Source organism: Onychomys torridus, chromosome 16 (assembly GCF_903995425.1).
Source record: "Onychomys torridus chromosome 16, mOncTor1.1, whole genome shotgun sequence".
NCBI classification, from domain to species: domain Eukaryota; kingdom Metazoa; phylum Chordata; class Mammalia; order Rodentia; family Cricetidae; genus Onychomys; species Onychomys torridus.
In genome coordinates this window covers 55274186-55294356 of record NC_050458.1, presented here as the reverse complement: position 1 = coordinate 55294356, position 20171 = coordinate 55274186, and the positions used below count along the sequence as shown (strand labels likewise).

General features: G+C 39.1%; 1 protein-coding gene and 1 non-coding gene across 2 annotated transcripts in view; both read left to right on the top strand.

The window, feature by feature from the left end:
- The window catches only part of Cpne8 (copine 8), a 185674-nt gene that overhangs the window by 142950 nt on the left and 22553 nt on the right, over positions 1–20171 (top strand). Inside the window, exons 14-16 of the mRNA XM_036208782.1 lie at positions 4914–4960; positions 9716–9897; positions 18107–18234. Coding sequence (XP_036064675.1) covers positions 4914–4960; positions 9716–9897; positions 18107–18234 — 357 coding nt within the window. The remainder of the gene's footprint in view (positions 1–4913; positions 4961–9715; positions 9898–18106; positions 18235–20171) is intronic.
- On the top strand, positions 15673–15843 carry LOC118597534. The gene has a single exon (XR_004946839.1). It is a non-coding gene; the product is annotated as a U1 spliceosomal RNA (small nuclear RNA).

Sequence of the window (20171 nt, the reverse complement as noted above, 5' to 3'; positions counted from 1 at the left end):
ACTCAATGTTTTTAATACTAGGCAAAATTTTCTCTCCATCACCTACTTCATCTTAAATAGGATTTTTTGAGCAGTGCTTGCATTGTGGACCAGGGGTTCATTTTTATTTGTTTGTTTTGATACTACTTATGGGATTTTTTTTAGCTATCAGTTGAAGAGAAGGTGAGGTAATGTCTTGTGAAATTATACTTTGTGGCCCCTGTATTGTGTTTAAAACGCTGAACTCTACAATGTCACCCTGACACTTAAAGTTCCTATATAACATCATGAAAGTGGGACCAGAAAGACTGTAAGAGCCAGAGGACCAGGAAGTCTGTTCTCTCCTACAAATAACTGGCGAGCTATACCAATGATGTCATAACAACATGGCTCCTTAAACACCATCTGAATAATGATAGTATCAGTAGATATTCTAACACGGGAGGGGGAAATATCATGGGGTCTTCCCCACCTATAGAAAGAACTACAAGTATCTAATGACTTCTGATAGAGGGGGAAATAACCTCTCCCAGGGATGAGCCTGCTAATTGCTTATTCAATACAACATTGCCAGCCCTAAAATCATATACTCACAAGCCACACTAAAGGGAATTGACAGGTTGTATTTAGATATTTATACACATATACAGTGTCACAACAATAATTAAAAGGAGGCTATTGATTTGAGAGGGAGTGAAAGGGGGCATGGGAGGGATTGGAAGGGGGACAGGGAGGGGGGAAATCAATGGAATTATATTTTAATTAAAACAATTTTAATTTAAAAAAAAAAACAGCTCAATCCACAAAGTCCAGAAAAACCAGAACAGCTATTAGTTTATGAAACTGCATCTTTGTGGGCAGAGAATGACATCATCCCTCACTGAGGGAGGCAGCACCTAGATGTGTTACAGACCATTTTTGGTGCTTTCTTGTGTTGAGCAGGTTCAGACCCTCATAGCTAGAGTGAAGGAAAGGAAATCTAGCGGGGGTGTGTGTCAAATTTTGAGGGCCAACCTCTAAATCTCTGGTAGGACCAGAAACTTGGTCAGCATGGCACACTGTTCACAAATGTGTGTTAGATCAATCCAGATCCTGAAAACCAGCATCAGTGACAGGGATATTAATGAATGAAATACTTAATAAATTCCTTTCAAGGGTGGGTACAAGGGAGGCACTATACTCTTATGAGGAGAAATAAAGTAGCCTTCCCAAGTTACATTCAAATTTGCATTTGTGTGAAAACCTGATCTCTATGGGTCAACTGTAACTAGTATATGGGAAGCAGGAGTTCTCAATTTTATTTTATGTGTATGAATGAGTGTTTGGCCCGCATGCATGTCTGTACCTCACTTGTATTCCTAGTGCCCACAGACAACAGAAGAGGGCATGGAGCACTGTTTGAATCAGGCAGTGTTCTGTTTGTCAGTTAATAGATTACTTTAAAGAAAAAGGAAGCGCTGAGGCAGAAAAGGCTTCAGGGGTTAGCTCATATTGAAATGGGATCAAGAAGGACTAGTCTGGGTACCAGTCCTCAGAGCAATAAATCAAAGGGTCAGAGCAGACAACCAAACCACGGTGTAAACTAGATTGCATATTAGCTACATGAGGGCAGAAGCATGGTCCTGATAACTCCACGCCTAGAGAGCACTGCTGAAGATGGGTGGGTCTGGATTCCAACAGCTACAGAATGTGAATCTGTGTTTAATAAAATTAAACAGGGATGGGAGACTCTACCTTCAGGATTCCTAATGTTTAGTTTGTGCAACTAGACAGGATTTGCATTGGGGAACAAATTAAAACAGTCCTAAACATGCCGTATTTCCTCCTGATATCTAGCTCACAGTAACAACTACAAAAATCTGAGAGGCCAGGTCATGGCCATAGCTAACATTTGATAGCTGTGCTGATAACCTCTGCCCATCATGTTGGAGGATTTTTCAGACATCCTCAGTTTCAGGAAGGTGGCGAAATAAAATAGGGACACTTGTTAAATGCATGCCCTTATAGAGCTACAGCATGGACGATGTTAATACTAATGGGCACACTTTGCCAGGCAAGCTTGCTTTGTATTCCAGAACAGCACCATCGACTAAGTTTCCTGACATTCTGCTTTCTCTTGTCTGTTTCTTAAGCAACTTCTTATATTGTATGTATTTATATGGGATATATTTTATGTATACAGTACTCCCCTTGTCTCTTTCTGTTCCTGAGCCACTGTGACCCTGCCCTCTAAAAATATTGAAATTTGGCCAAGGTCACAAGCAGGTTGCCAAGACTCAAATCCAGTTCTTACAGACTCAGCCCTACTCTTTCTGTGCCACCCAATCACCCTGCATTACAGTCCAGTCGGTGATCAGTGGGGTGGGGGGTGGTTGTTCTTTTTAGCCCCTCAAAGGGAGTGAGTTATCTAGAATGTTCTTCCAAATGTCATACTGTATTGCTTCTCTAAAACTTGCACTCATTTTGATTCATGCTGATCAGAATGAAGCTCCCTGTGAGCCTGGATTCCTAGCCTCAAAACCCAATTTCTACTCTGAGAAAAATGTTACTGAGTGGCTAATAAAAGGAATGTACATTGACTTTGTTACATATAAATATGAGAAGTTGATTCTTCCTTACAGAGGGATGTACATTTGAGTTAATCCCAGGATTGCATGCGGGATTTTTGAGGCTGAATCTGAAAAGGGAATGATAGTGGAGTGTGATGGGGCTTGATGATTTAGTTCTAGAGTTGTAGCAGGGTCCTTTGCTGCTGTTTCCTTTGGGGGTGGGGGCCAAGTAGGCACAGAGTCAAACCACACAGACTCCTGGAGAATGTGGAAACAACAAGCTCAGTTTATTCAGGAAGAGGCAAGCCTTATATACCCTCCACCCAACCCTGGAGGGAGGTCTGGTGAATATGCATCTGCTGGTGTGACATGGCTGCCTCTCATTGGTCCAGGTCATCTTCAGAACATGTTTTCAGCTGCTGTTGTTAAGACCCTTAGGCAGACTCAAGCTGGCTCTCAGAAAGTATCTTTTTTACTTGGCTGGGCCTCAAGCCTGCTAGGGATGAGTCATCCCACATATACATCCCTTTTTTATTATTTTATAGGACATGCTCAGTGGGAGCTAGGGTGTATTATCCTAACCTTGTTGACCCCACCTCAGGAGAGCTCAGCATAATGGGCTGTGCCTGTCTTGGATTGACTTGCCAAACAAGCTCGTATCTGTCATTGACTACCTGGCCTGGAAGAGCATCAGTCCTGGAGAGCTGTCCAGGTGGTGGGCTTTAGGCAGTAGCCTTCTGTATCTCCGTGAACCATATATGCATTATCTCTCTAGGAGGACTAGATCTCTGATCTAGTTGTCTGAGAGCCAATAAAGCCTGTAGGGTTGCCTTTGTGGCCACCTTCTGTGGAGAACCCTTCTGAAGCTTCTTCTTTGTCCAAAGTCTCTTGGTCTGTTACCGGACGCACATCTCTGGAGGGTATCCATATCGGTGTGGTGGTATTCTGGGGGAAAATGCAAGCATACCGAGTGTTGCCACTGTATATTAAAATGAGCCTGAGCCTCAGCCTGGTCATCACAGGCAGTTCGCCAATTAAGGAAGACCGCAGGCTTCAACACAGCCTTCATCAAATGATGCCAGTCATAATAAGTCTGTAAATGCATTGCCCATTGCCATAGGACTTTCTCAAAATATTTCAAGTCAGGGCCTGATTCATTAGCAGCCTTACAGAACAAAGACAGGTCAGAGACCATTCATATCTAAGTCTCATCCTGTCCAGGATGGACATCAAGGTAGGCACCATTGTCATCATCGCCATCATTGGTGTTGGAAAGTTTCAGACTTTGTTCAGTTTGTCAAGGTTATCTATTTTTTTTTTTAATGAAATAGTTTAACTCTTTAAAGTATGTTAAGCGTGTCCTTAAAGTAGACATTATTTTCCTTTAATGAAGTGCTATTTAAATAATAACACAAGAAAGGGAGATTCACAGATGGGCTTACACTGTCACTGCAATAATGGCCCTGCCACTTACTATGGCTTTTGTCTTTGGAAAGAAAGGAAGGGTATCATAAATGTAAATAGTCATGAATATCCCCAAAAGTGAAATGCCACTTGCTTAGTTTGTGATAGAACAAAAGAATTGCAGGAGGAGGAGGAAGGAAGGAAGGAAAGAAGGAAGGAAGGAAGGAAGGAAGGAAGGAAGGAAGGAAGGAAGGAAGGAAGGAAGGAAGGAAGGAGGAGAAAGGAGGAATGGAGGGAGAGAGGGAGGGAGGGAGGAAGGGGAAGGGAAGAGAAGAGAAGAGAGAGGGAGGGAGGGAGGAAGGGAAGGAAAGAAAACAACTAACTCATTTAAAAGAGAAACTAAGCAAGTAAAGTAAATTTATGTATTGACTAACTGCTGAACATTAGAATATATATGTATTCTTATTTCTTATCACTATATCTATCAATAACAGGTAAATAGGTGGAGGTTACCATGCCAACCTGATGCAGACTGTCACTTGAACTATTTCAGTTCTCAAAAACAGAGAGGGGGGTCCTATCTTCGGGACTTTGGAAAGATAGTTTAAGGACTGATGTGGTAGAGGTGTGTGACTGTTTCACTGGTGGTGTCAAAAGCAGCAGTTAACTATGAGTGCTGGACATGAATGTGAGTTGCTTGTGTAGACCCTTCGCTCAGCCACTTGCATGGTTCCTGAGCTTAAAACCGAGCTAATCTTGTTCAAATGACTGTTTGTTTGACAGTATCATGACAGCAAATACATTGCATACACACTCTTACCTAGTAAATTTGCCTATTTAAGGCTGTCTAGTAGATGTTATATTTGTTCAAATCTAACACTTAAGAAAATTTGTGACACTGAAAATGTAGCGAGAATGGACAATAACCTCCTGGGTGCAGCTGCTTACTTGGTGATTGAACCCTTTTTTCTTATGCTCTAGAACTCAGATCAACTTCACAGTGGCCATTGACTTCACAGCATCAAATGGTGAGTGCTACCACTGTTCCTCAGTAAGAACTGCTGCTGATTAAGTAACAAATTTGCCTTTTCATCAAAAATCCTAAAATTTTATCTTTATTTTAACATTACACAACAGTTTAGATATACAAAAAATGTAGAAGAACTATAACAAAAATCTACAACATGCTGAAACATTTTACTATTTCATATTTCTTTCCAAGGATTACTGGTTTTAGATGTAGTTAAGTCCATTGTGTATCTAAGCCATTTCTGAAGCGTGTCTAATTATAGACCCCATTCTGCAAGCACCTTTGTGTGAACTTACTCCTGAAAATGGGATTCAATCATAATTTTACTCACTTATTAACATCATGGTACCTATCATTAGTATAGGGTTGATGTATGATGTTTTTGTATGGACATTAGTGATTCATGTAAAATTATTTTAAGGAGAAAAAATAATGAAAATTAATTTTATTTTGAGACAAGTCTATTTGGAATGGAGTGATCATTTGAATCAGTTATATTATATCCTAAGAAAATGAGCCTTGCTTTATCTTTTTCAGTTTTTATTCTGTTTATTACTAGTTGTGCATGTGTATGATGTGCATGTATGAGTGTGAGTAGGCATGAGTCACAGCCCATGTATGGAGGTCAGTGGACAACTTTCAGAGGTCAGTTCTGTCATTCGGCTGTGGATTCCGGGCTTGTGCACCAAGTACTTCTAATCACTGAGTCATTCTTCAAACTGTTATTATTTACTTTTGCCCACAGGTAATTCCCAAACTACAATAACTCCCAAACTACTTAGAAAGATTCAACTTTGCAAGGCAAGAGGGCAGAACACTCTCATTAGAAGCCATGCTCAGAACTTTTCATTTAATCTTCCTCCTGAACTCATGGTACTGTGTGATATTCTCTCCTGATACCAAAGAGCTACAGTAGCAGCAGCAAGCCACAGCTCCCAAGTTATACAACAACAAGGAAAACTGAGGCTGCTCCATGGGTTCTGGAGTTGCTGAGATATGTTACAGGGTTAGGAGTGTTAAGTGCATTTTTGATTGACAGTACCTTCTACCTTTACTGTGTTTATGAGGATGATGCCTGTCTTAGGGTTACTGTTGCTGTGATGAAACACCATGACCAAAGCAAACCGGGAAGGAAAAGGTTTATTTAGCTTACACTTCCACATCACAGCATCACAGTTCATCATCAAAGGAAGTTAGGACAGAAATTCAAGCAGGGCAGGAAGCTGGAGGCAGGAGCTGATGCAGAGGCCATGGAAGAGTGCTAATTACTGACTTTCTCTTTGTGGGTTGCTCAGCCTACTGTCTTATAGAACCCAGAACAACAATCCCAGCCAGGGATGGCACCACCCACAATGGGCTGGGGCCTCCCACATCAATCACTAATTAATAAAATGCCCTACAGATTTGCCTATAGCCTGATCTTATGGGGGCATTTTCTCAATTGTGGCTCCCTGTTTTCAGATGGCTGTAACTTGTGTCAAGATGACATAAAACAAGCCAGCACAATGCCCTGGTGCATGTTGAGGAGCCTCCGCAGATTTTTCTGTCCTAATTACTCATTGTGTCTACAACTCTCATATTATCTCTTTGCATTTCTCTTACACTGACCCACATTCCACAAATCACGGTCCAAAAAGCACTTAAGTCCAAACTTCTTCTTGTACAATTGAGCAAACCTACTTCTATAAAACTTTTTACTAATAAGATATGTTGGCTTATTCCTAGAAGAGCTAGAACTACAGTTATTGAGGCCCAATTCTACCAGCTCAGTTTTTCCTGTGGGTTAAAGTACATGTGTTAGCATTATGCCTTCAGACAGTAATCTTGATTCATGACTATCAAATATGGCCCACAATAAGTAACTCAGCTTATATCTGACTGGTTGAAATAACTATTCATTGTTCTATTGATGAATTTTAGGCCAACTAAGAGGATTAATTGTCTATTCAGTAGAAAGACAGAAGCAACTCATTTAAGATACTGACAATCTGAACAATGTGTAACAAGAAACTGAATTAGCAAGAAAACCACCTTCAAAGTTTATCTACTGGACCTTAGTTCCGGGAGAATTCATGAATTTTGCCAAATATTTAAATTGCCAGCCTTTCACAAACTGTCCCAAGTAACAAAGAGAAAAGATCATCTCCTGGTTCTTTCTGTGAGGCCATTAATACTTTGATGCAAAAATGAGACCAAGACATCACAAGAAAAAACATAGAAGTCACCTTTCATGTACATGTATATATAATAATATTCAGTAAAATATTCAAAACCAATAGCATATAATGGCATATCATCTGCTCATTCATTTTCTAATTTTCTTCTATTTATACAACTATGTTATATTATTTTACTTTTGAATATTAAAATTTTGAAAATGAATAATATCCCACATGATGCTGAGAAATCATTTGGCAAAGTTCTACATGTATCTGTGCTGTATACTTTCAAACCTTGTAGAGGGAAACTATTAAAAAAACCCTACTCAATATTATGCTTAAGAGTGAAAGGCTACATGACCTCTGAGATGGGAAACAAGACAAGAATGCTTTGATCATTTCTAGTCAACATTATACTAGGTGTTGTTGCCATGGAAGTCAGAGAAAAAAATTAAATATTGATATTGTAAATAAATAAGAGTGAAATGAAACTACTTTTGAAGATATTCTGTAGTCTGTAAAATCCTGAGAAATCTACTAAAAATGTGTTACAATTAATCATGAGTTGATCAAGACTACAGGAAGGAAGATAAATGTATACGTCAATTCTTTTCTATGTTTTTGCAAGGAAAAGTATTCATAATGAAAATAAGATAATTGCATCTATAATAATATTTTTATAAATGAAAAAATTGAGAATGCATTTAAAACAAAATTTATAAATTTTACAAACTGAAGCTTTATTCTAAGAAGAATGTCAAGAGAAATTACATAATAAAATTTAAAAGTTTTGTTTTGGATTATAAGAGCAAACATTGTTAAGATAGTCATCTTCCTCTAAGTGATTGACAGAGTTCATACAATATCAAAATCTGAAAGGTTTTATTTTAGAAAATGAAAAATTCATGTATAAATTTGTGTGGTATTGCAAAGGATCAAGAATGCCAAAGGAAATGAGAAAGAAAAATATCAAATACAATTTGATGGCGGAAAATGTTCTTTTTAGTAAGAGTGCTGGGTCAAGTTGTTAGCCACATGCAAAAGGATAAAATTAAGACTCTTAAGTCATGCACAAAACAGAAATGCTTCAAATGTTGAACTGTAAAATATTCAGGAAAAAACAACAATAACATCAGGATAAACTTTGATGGCTGTGGATGTGGCACCTGATTCACAAATGTGATATCAAGGGCATGGGCAATGAAAAGAAAATAAAGTGAATGCTATCAAAATTATATTTCATGTTTCAAATGAAACTATCAAAACAGACAACAAGTCCTAAATGTAGCAAGTATGTCCAAAGCCTACAGGCTATAAGACACTTGTGTCTAGGATACAAAAATAACTCTAACTACTCCATGAAAAAATATTCAAAATTTAAAAATAGGGAAATGGATACAGGAAGATCGCTCAGTAGATGAAAATGCTTACTGCCAAGCTTGATGACTTAAGTTCAAGCCTCAGGACCTTCATGATAGAAGGAGAGAAGCAACTCTTGTATGTTGTTCTCAAACCACTCCCTCCCTCCCCACAAACTATGCCACATGCAAGCTCTCTCTCTCTCTCTCTCTCTCTCTCTCTCTCTCTCTCTCTCTCTCACACACACACACACACACACACACACAAATAAATAAATAAATAAAAATTTTAAATGAAATAAATTAAAAGAGTAGGAAAATTATCTTAACAGAATCCTTCTCCAAATAAAATATATAGATATAAAATAATTATAATAATATATTCTTGATGTACTTAAGACTACAGGAAACATAAACCAGAACTATGGACAGATACCATCCCACATCCATGAACATGACTAGATAGAACCAGTCTGATGACTAGAGAAATTCAAACCTTCATAGTACTGTGGATGTTGATGGTGTAGCTGCTTTTGAAAACATTTTGGCAGTTATTCAAATTGTAGTATTCAGAGTCCCCATATAAACCAGCAATTTCTCTCTTAAGGTACATATCCAAGAGAAATGAAAACACACAGAAAGAAAACTTGTATGTGAATATTCTTAGATGCATAGTAGCCAAAAGTCAAAATGTTTCAGAAAGAACTTGTTGAAAGGGTTGTAATATATGAAGTCATGTTCAGTCTGTGATAAATTCCTTGTTATTATAACCATTGCTGCTACTAGTTAAGTTCAATGTCATGCAGCAACTACCATTTCAATCTTCGTTGGCATTGTTGAAGGCACAAGGGAGATTCAGACAATGTCGCAGACTCAAGGAGTTGGGAGTTGATTTTTTTTTTTAATTGCCCATTTTATGGAACAGAACAGAAGAAACACAGGACAGGGGGAAGAAAAAGACAGGAAGAGCCAAAAGAAACAAGAAATAGTGTTTGCCGTGTCTGAGACATAAACTAAAGGAAGAGTGGGATTCAGGGCAAGGTGACAATTTGAGAGGTATAGAAAGGAAAGTGGCATTGGTGTAGAGTGACGATCCAGGTCTAGACAAAGACACTGGGTAGGGAGAGGCAGAAAATGATCATTTTGAGTCTTTGAAACTGAAATAAAAAAAACCTACCATACTAATACAAATCTGTGACCTGACTACTTGTGTTTTAATACATTTTCTGTCCTTAGGAAACCCTGCCCAGCCGACTTCTCTCCACTACATGAACCCTTACCAACTGAACGCCTACGGCATGGCACTGAAGGCTGTAGGAGAAATCGTTCAAGATTATGACAGTGATAAGATGTTCCCAGCCCTTGGTTTTGGTGCAAAGCTGCCTCCAGATGGGAGGATATCTCATGAGTTTGCTTTGGTAATGATATATTAAAATTATTTGATAGTTTGAAAACAAGTAACATGCTAGATACTTCAGTGTTGGTTTTTCTGTGTCTACTATACTTGTTTATGTAGCAAGTCTTGGTGACTATCACATTTCAGTTTCATAATTGTTCACTTAGGAGAATGAACTTCATAGACTATCAGTAAATCTGCCTACAGAACCTCCATTTATACAGAGTGGGTCTACTCTGGGTATCCACCATTTGCATAATAAATATCCCTATAATAAATATGTTAAACTCATAGTCCGTGGGTCATAAAAGAAATCACAAATATAACTAGATAAGCACACTTGTTTTTTTTTTATTTTATTTTAAATATCAGGCTTCAGCTCAGACAGTTTTTAATGGTTAAAGAATAATTTGACTAAGGCGATATTTCAGAGTCTCCTTTCTGGACACTGCTCCAGTTCCTCAGGGCTGGTCTGCATCGTGTGTTTTATGTAGCACAGACACTATGATCATTCCCTGGCCTGTGCTCATTATCTGATGCTTGAGATGAGATGGCTAAAGTAGGCAAAGTTTCCTCATACACACAGGTTATTGTTGGCTCGACCTAGTACGGTAGACTCCTGGTGTTCATATTCCCCACCCAGAGCCAGTTTTCCTGAGTGTTCTGAAGTCTGAGATGGAAACTCCAGATCCATTAGATCACAGGCTTAGAAGGTCTCAAATGCAACAATATTTTTGCTAAGTGAGTTTACTGCGGTCAGCACAGGTTTCAAGGTAGGGGAATTAATTTTGACTTCTCAGTGGCAAGGCCATCGAGAAATGTGCGGCTATCTTTAGCTGACCATCCTTCATTGTGCCTGATAAAAGGAATGATTTGTTAAACTAAAGGAAAGTATTAATTTGCCATGAAAATGAACCTCTCCCTTTATGTGCTGTTGCTCATTCCCTCCATTCATGCCTACTCTGCTTTTCCCTCTTTACACTTGTTCCATGTAATCAAACCAATGTTGTCATATAATGTTAGGGATGGATCTAAAAAAGATTGCACCTAAATCAGATTGCTATGATATGAATGTATCTTGTCTAAAGTTCTTGTGTTGCCAGGACTAACAGAACTAAGAGGTAGACGTACCAAGAGGTGACTAGATGTTGGTGACATGGCTCAGTGGGTCACACACATGCTGTGCAAGCATGAGGATCAGATTCCAGATCTCCACCATCCATGCAGAAGGCTGGGTATGAGCGTGTGTGCCCATGACATCAATGCTGAGAAGACAAAGAGATGAGGATCCCCAAGGCTTGGTGGCAGGCAGGTCTGGCTGAATTAGTGAGCTCTAGCTTTGAGGGAGGAGGGATCTTGTTCAAACAGTAAGTTAGAAAGTGACTGAGGAAGATCCCTGCCACCAACTTCTGGGCTTCTCACACAGCATACATGCATGCACACACAGCACAACACACACACACACACACACACACACACACACACACGGTTATTAGGTCAGGACGAAGACATGGGAATAAAACCTTTTTAGCAGAGGAGCCACACAGCAGTTACTCTCTCATCTAAGGAGCCATCAGCCCTCCATCCTGGAGCGAGCATCCATCCCGCTATTCGATCTTAGACTTCCTCATCTCTACAGAAACGTCATTTCTGTGGATGACAAGTGACACACCGAAGCACGCTCTTATGCAGCATTGAGCCAAGAGATATGTCTCTGTGACCAATGATGAATCATCTCCCAACTGACAATAGGAACTGTTATGCCACTGGTGTGGTTCTGCCTCTGCCTTAGCGGCTTTTTCACAGCTCCAGTTTTCTTGGGTAGGAAGACAGACCAAGACTGAGTGAACATTATTAGAATCAAAACTCATCATTTATATTTATTATTTTATATAATGTCCAAAAAATCCATGAGTGGTATATATAACATGACAGACACACTGACTGTACTACTTATACTTGGTGTGGTAAGACTATCTCCAGGAACTGTGTGACAGCCCAGAGTCCAAAAGACAGGATCAAACCCCAATCTTCCTTTTTCTTAACAACTCTGCTCTTAACCATTCTTAAACTATGGCTCACAAGAGCATCCCATTTGTCTCTATAAGTATGTGCTTTCTCAACACACACACATGCACACATACATACATGCAGGGATGTGTATGCACATACATACATTCATGCGCAATACACATATGTTCATGTGCACATACATGCATATGCAATACACATGAACATGTGCATTTATATGCATGCACATATATACTTATGTACATGTGTAGAAGCACACATGTGCACATGCATGTACATATATATACACACACATGCAAACACCCATACATGCAAACATCCATATATGCATGTACACATATGCCATATACACATGTATACACATGTGTACATGCATAGCCTGGTACACACATGTATATGTATCACACAGAGAAGCTTTTATATGTGTGTGTGTGTATGTGTATATATAAATATATACACTATTTCTGTGTTTGTTTTTGTTTCTCCATTCCATCACCCACACAGTCTTAGGAAAAGATGATATGGGGAGGGGATCATTGTTTTCTTTCATGAAACAGTTCACACACATCATACTCCTATGTCATATAAAAGAAAGTATCTGTTGGGAATTCTGTGCACCTCAGAGAACTAAAACCTCCAGAAACTTAAAAAGCCATGAAAATCCCTTGTGTGAGCCTCAGGGGGGCCTGGATCTGTTGTAAAGCCCCAGAGTGGATGATAATATTCAGCCAAATGAGGTTAGTAATTTCCCTCTGCAGAGTCCTCACCTTTGCACGTAGATTTTGCCTTTCTATCTCCCTTCTGCCTTTTTTTACCCTCATTCACTCTTGTCATCAGATTTATTAATCTGTCCACTGATTAGAATGAACTGTTTATTATCTGACCTGTAAGTTCTTCTTAAAATCAGACTCAGAACTGCTAAGAGAGCCGTCATGGCCTGTGAAATCCATGGAAACTTGCCCTGTGCACTATTAAGGAAACAGGATTATATTGGTTCTGATGGTCATAAAACCAAATTCAGTTTGGTGCCTAATGGTTATTTTCCATTTTCAGAGTGCTTTTGTTTTCCTGACTATGATGAGTACTAGTTACTAGGTCTCCTCTGAGATAACATCGGCACACATCAAATGCCATTCTAATTGGTTTTAAAAGACAAAACTTGCTTTCCTGCACAATTTGTTGAAGGAATTGGTTTTAAAATCTTATTATAACCCATTGCAACTTCGTCATTCAAGGGGAAGTCTAATTTTGGTAACTGGAAAATGTTTTAAATAATCTGACTAATACAAAGCATATATTCTTAAAGAGATAAGACTTTGCATTACAAAGCATTCTTATCATCCTTGGCTGTGAGGAAATCTTAGCACCACTTCTTAGGACAGGAGGACTAATTGAGAAATCAGCCTTTGAGCATCCCCCAGTGATAAGCAGAGCACACAGTGCCTGTCTTTCCACTGCCAAAGGAGGGAAAATGGTGACCTTGTCATTTGACTTCTAGAGAAAGAGAAAGAGTTCCATAGACATACAAGCCCCCAGTGAAAACATGAACATGCTGATCAGAAAAGTAGCTTATGACTATCCTAGTTTGTAACTGTTCCCTTAAGGCTGATATATAATATTTTTTTCTATGCCTGAAATCAGTAATGAGCTTCAATTTTAATTAGCTTACACCTTTCAAGGGAAAAGAGCATCATAAAATCTTATTCAAAAAGAAGATGAAGTAGGTCGGCCCTGTAGCTGAAGTTTTTCCCGTGTCCCGCCCGACCCACAGTAAGGACAAGACTTTCCCACTTGCATCCCCCAAGTAAACATACAGAGGCTTAGCCAGGCGATGGTGGCACACACCTTTAATCCCAGCACTCGGGAGGCAGAGGCAGGGGGATCTCTGTGAGTTCAAGGCCAGCCTGGGCTACCAAGTGAGTTCCAGGAAAGGCACAAAGCTACACAGAGAAACCCTGCCTTGAAAAAAAGTAAAAAAAAAAAAAAAAAAAAAATGTTTGGCCATTTGCTCCAGCTTTTTACTGACTACCTCTTACACTTAAATTAATCCATAATTCTTATCTATGTTTAGCCAGATGGCTTGGTACCTTTCTTCAGTTCTGCCTTCACAACTTGTTTCCTCTGGGTCTGGCTGGCATCTCCTGACTCAGCCTTCCTATTCCCAGAATTCTCTTCTCTGCTTGTCCTGCCTATACTTCCTGTCTGGATACTGGCCAATCAGCATTTTATTTATTAACCAATCAGAGCCACAGATTCACAGCATATAGAATGGTATCCACAGTACTTCCCCTTTTCTTTTTCACCTAATCTCTAAGACTTTTACCCCTATATTTGGCTCCATGTTCTTTATTTAATAAGACTGCTTAGAAATTTGTCTCCATGGCTCCAAGCTGGAGAGACAGCAGCGTTAGAAAAGTGTTTGCTGTGAATGCACAAAGACCTGAGTTCAAATCCCTAGGTCCCATGTAAAAACATCATAGAAAGCTAGGCCTGGTGGTGCTCCCATAACCCCAGCACTGCGCAAGTGGAGACAGGAGGATTCCTAAGACATGATAGCCAACCAGGTATCAAAAATGGACGTTTGCAAGTTTATCAAAAGACCCTGTCTCAAAAAATAAGGTGAATTGCTACTGTAGAAGACAACCAAGGCTATTTGGCCTCATACACACATACACACACACACACACACACACACACACACACACACACGCACACGCGCACGCACACACACACACGTGCACATATGCACACATACACACACATACATGCACAATATAGGCAACCTCCAATTAACACCAAAACCAACATTTTTGTGTTAAATGTTAAACTTCTGGATTTTAGATACTTTGTATATCTATTTCATAATAGAGGTTTTTATTTTCCTAATATAACATTTCATTTGCTCTTTGATATTTACATACATGTATACAATATTTTTTATCATATCCACACCCACTCCCCTCTCCAGATGCCCCCACATCAATATCCCCTTCTCAACACTGAAGAAAACTGGCTGACCCTCTCTCAGCAGCCACCAACTACCAACTGGCTTGATCAGCTAATTTCTCCATGTACAATGACCCATGTATGTGGTATTTTCAGCAATAGAGTCTTACCATCAAGTTCTATTGGGCAACCAAAAGCAAGGAAAACTACCTGTACTGTTTGGGGATCTCTGGGACTCCTCTGGCCAACAACTCAATGGGAGATATCCACATCTGGAACTGGGTTTTTGTTTGTTTGTTTGACTGATAACTTAAGGCTTGTGGGAGGAGCAATATTCCCATGAGTAAGGTAACTCCACTTGTACTTCTATCTGTCGATCTACCTATCTATCTACCTATCTATCTATCTATCTATCTATCTATCTATCATCAAACAACCAACAAACCAACCAACCAATATCATTTTCCCTGTATTCTTTCTATCCTCAATTTCTCTATTATATCTATCATCTATCTGTCTGTCTTCCTATGTATCTATCTATCTATCTATCTATCTATCTATCTATCTATCTAAATATGGAAACATAAAATAGGTTTCCATATGGCTTTTTCAAACAACATTAATATTAATTATCTTTCCTCCCACCCCTCTGGCCCTGTTCTCCTACACCCCTCCACCTTTCAACTATCCTCCTTCCATTATTTCCATTTCCCACTTCGTACCACTGGTGTTTTGTCCTTACCTCCTTAGCCTGTACCAACAGCACCTTTCTTTCTATGTATAGACACTGGCTTTTATAGACACTCCAAGCTAAATACTTACAATTTCCTGGCAGGGTAGATACCATGATCACAAAGGTCGTTTTTCCCAGGGCGAGGCTTATCTGTTGCACTCCTGATGTGTGCTGATCCATCCCTATGATTTCCACATATGTGAGATGCTCAACTGCATAATTGGTGGTAGTAGGGGACTGTGTTTATGCTTTCCCTTATTAAAACAAAAGACGAAAACAACAACAACAACAAAAATACACAAAATTCTAAAGACCCAAAGCCAGCATCTCCATACTGGAGAGAACCAGCAGCATCTGTTTTTCTGGGTGGCACTTCTGTTTGTTGTTTCGTTTTGTTTGTTCATTTGTTTGGTTTTTGGTTTCCACATTACTCTTCTGTTCCTGGGATGAGACATCATGACCAGGGCACCTTAGAAAAGGAAAGGCTTATTGGGGGCTTGCCGTTCCAGAGGGCTAGGAGCCCGTCACTTATCATGATGGGGAATCGTGACAGTAGGCAGCTCACATCTTAAACCATAAACAGGAAGCCGAGACAGAAAACTGGAATAGCATTGTTTATAATCCCCAAAGCCTTACCACGAGTGTCAGACTTCCATCAGCAAGGCCACACCTCCTAAGCCTACCCAAACAACTCCACGAACTGAGGACCAAGAATTCAAATACCTAAGTCAATGGCTGACATTTTCATTCAGACCGTCACAGTTTAAAAGCACTGTATGAGGGTTAATTAATTAAAATATTTGAAGAAAATGTAATACTGAAAGGGAAGAGTTCAGTATAAATCCCTTGTTTATGAATAACAAGATTGAAGGCATTGATCCCTCTGGCTTACTTTCTAAAATCCCCAACTTTGCCAAAGATGGCTGTGTCCTAAGTGGGGACATGAAGGGATGAAGGGATCAAGTGCTTAGGTCAGACTTCCTAGAGTCACAGTTTACATCTGTCTTGGGTTGTGTGACCCGGGATGAGCTAACAACTCGGGGTTTCCATTTCTTTATGTGGTAAGTACAGCAGTGTTCTCCTGACCATTTTAGCTATTAACGTTTAGATACATTAACTATTCAGTACCAAACTTGCTACACAGAATTCAACACATCTCAGCTGTAAATGATCAGTTATGGTGATTGGGGATAAACATGTACTCAAGAGTTATTGCTGTTGAAGTACAGTTATAGTTATTATGTCTTTAAATAGACCTACAACTTTTGGATGCCCTACTTCCAGAGGAGAAGCCTAATTGTCCTCATCTTGAGAAGGTGGCTCTTTGTGGCCCAGTCTTAGCAGATAGGGTAGAGGAGAAACGATGGTGACCAGCTACTGAAAGTCTCACATGAAGCTGCTGGGCTCTGTCCTTCTCTCTGATTACTCATTCTGGGAAAGCTAGCCGAGATGCCATTAGAAACAAACCTATGGCACATCCATTTGGTTTCTTCCTCTAGCCCGTGTCAGGCATTCTGATGACTGCAGCTCACTTCAGCATCTTAAGCTGTCAGAGCCTCATGAGATGGCCTGCTACAGAACAGCCCACCTTAGCTGTTCTGGAATTACCCCACATACAGGAGACAATGTCGAGTACAGTTTGATGCCAAGATACAAAGTGGTAAAACATTAGGGACAATTAGATGGACAAGGAATCAACAATTAACATTGTCTCACTTGAATAACTTATAAAATCTGGACCAGGAGGATTAACATTGACAGTACCAGGGCAGGGGCAGTGTGAGAAAGGAAGGGTGTGGTGTCCGTGTGGGCACTGTTCCCAGAACAGGGACTTTTTACTAACCAGCTCCATTCACCCAAACTACATGGATATTTTCTTTGATTTTTTTCTCCCCTTTTTCTTCTTTCAATTTTTCTCACTTCATATTCTGCAGTTATATTCCTTGTGACCCTTTCTCTAGGCAGAGTCAGACATCTGTGACTTAAAAATTGTATACATAGCAAATAGTTTGCTTTTTTCTAATTTTCAAGTAAAACTGAATTGAAAGCATTTACTTTTTTTGGATTGTAATACATGCTTATTACCTATATTAAATTGTGAAATGTAGAATATGTTAAGGATATAGAGTTAAAATCCATTAACTACCTAACCACCCAGAGGTAAACACTATTACCATTAATTTTCTTCTTTCCAGATTTTAAATAAAACCTCTATGTGTGCACAAATAAATTTGGAGTTTAGATACCTCTGATTTTAAAATGTCTACTGTGGTTCTCAGATTATTTTAAACTTTTCTCAGATGATTTTAAATTTTTACACTCTTTTTCAAATAGTATTGTATAATGATCTGTGTAATATCTATTGTGGACCAGTTAATTCATCAGTGTTGGAGGGATTGCTACTATAAAACATCAAGGTCAAATTATCTTTATGCATGTCAGTGTGTATTAAATTCTCTTTTTAACTGGTTTTCATGGAGACTAATTTTTTTTTAAATTTTTGCCCATAATTTTCTACAAGAATGGCAACCCTCAGAATCCCTACTGTGATGGCATTGAAGGGGTCATGGAAGCTTATTACAGAAGTCTGAAATCTGTGCAGCTGTATGGGCCAACCAACTTTGCTCCTGTAATAAACCACGTAGCAAGGTAAGTAGAGAGTGGGAAATTTGCTTATGCTAGTGCAGGCAGATGTATTGGATCGTGCTGAAAACTACCCATCACTGCACCTTAATTCTGCAGTCAAGGTGTTTTCTTCTCATTGCCTCTGAGAGAGGTAGGAAGTAGATGCAGAGTGGTCCCCACCAAGTAACCAACAATACATCACAGAGAACTTTAGATCAGTTTCAAGTGAAGAAGTATGTATTAGGCTATGTTAGGACCTGTCCTTTCCAAGCAAGGAAAACCTTCTCTTTGAAAAGAATACATGAAAACAAAGAAGAATGATGGCGACCGTAAAATGTCTTCGGAGTCATTCATATCAATGTCAGGTCCTGTGGTGGCATAAAAATAATGAGACAATCCCATTAAGACAAGTGCTTTCTTTCTACGATATATAGGGCACGTTCTTTCAGCCTCTCTGAGGTTAATATAAAAGCTAATTTTATAAATTCCCAGAAGTCTACTGGTATATAGTACACAGTACTGAGAGATTTGCTGATGACTCAGACTGCGCATTCTGAAGAAAATGTTAAAACATAAACTCTATTTATACATATTGATGTTTCATTCATACATAAATGGATTAGATATCACTTTACAAATCCCTGAAAAAAAATCTGGCTTCATGTTAGTGGAAATTCCTATAAAACCCTGTCATAGTTTGAAATTGGCTAAGAAGGTCCAGGCCTATACCTTTTTGAATATACAGTTAGAAATAGAAATTAGACTGCATTCAATATAAAAAAGCAATATAAGACCTTGATTCTTAGAACATTCTGGTGTTGTACCATTCTCTCTGTTGGATGTGGCCAGAAACTCAGTGTGTTCTACTTTGCATGACATGGGATGTGAAAGTCTGTGAAAGTGTCTTGGCAGTCAGGGCTGACCTCAGGATGACAAAGATGTAAGAGGCCACTTCTCTACGGTGACTCTTGGTTTTGGATTTCTCAAATATGTCCTTCTGTGATTTCTGCTAGTGTAGGAATTCTGAGTCTCAACATTATTTATTCATAACAACAAACACTAATTTTTTGATAGATGACACAATTTTTGCCTCCTTTTCTCTCTCTTTCTCTATTGTGTGCTGTTCTCTCTGTCTCCAAGACATTCATTTCACAATCAGCTATTTGGTCATTATTTATAAATTGAAAAATCATATTGACTTTGTAAGTTTCCTACAGGAGAAATGTTTCATTTTAAACCATTCTAGTTTATTGATGGCTGCCAAGAAAAACAGGATCAAAACTACATTAACACAAAATAGTTCTAAGCCAATGTACACATCACTTTTTAATAAGAGAAACATAAAAGAAAAATGACAGAACCTATTTTGTATGGATTCATGCCCACGGTTTTAAATATGCTAATCAGTACTTATGAATCAGTCGTGTGTTTGTTGTCCCAGTATTATAAAAGTTAAATTTATATAGAAATTTTCCATATGCTTTTTTATTTCTATTTAAACATAGTATTGGACAGGGGGAGATTAAAGTGCGTGCTGTGCACATATGTGGACCTGAGTTCTAATCTCTAGAACCCAGACTTAGTGACCCATGTCTACAGCCTCAGTGCTGGGGGTAGAATGGAGAGACAAATAGATGCCCAGAGTTCATTGGATAGCATCCTAACTAAACCAATGAACTCCAGGCTCAGTGAGAGATCCTGTCTCAAAAATTAAATGTGGAAAAGGATTCAAGATGACACCTGACCTCAGTCCCTGGCCTCCAATTCACTTGCACAGGTGAGCACACACCTTCACTCACACATAGGCCACACACGTGCAAAACAAAAAGAAATAGATGAAGGAAAGTAAAGTATACTGAAATAGTAAATCTGCAGTCCCTATGGATACGCTGTTGCCCTTTCTACATCACAATCTGCAGTCCCTATGGATACGCTGTTGCCCTTTCTACATCACTCAGCAT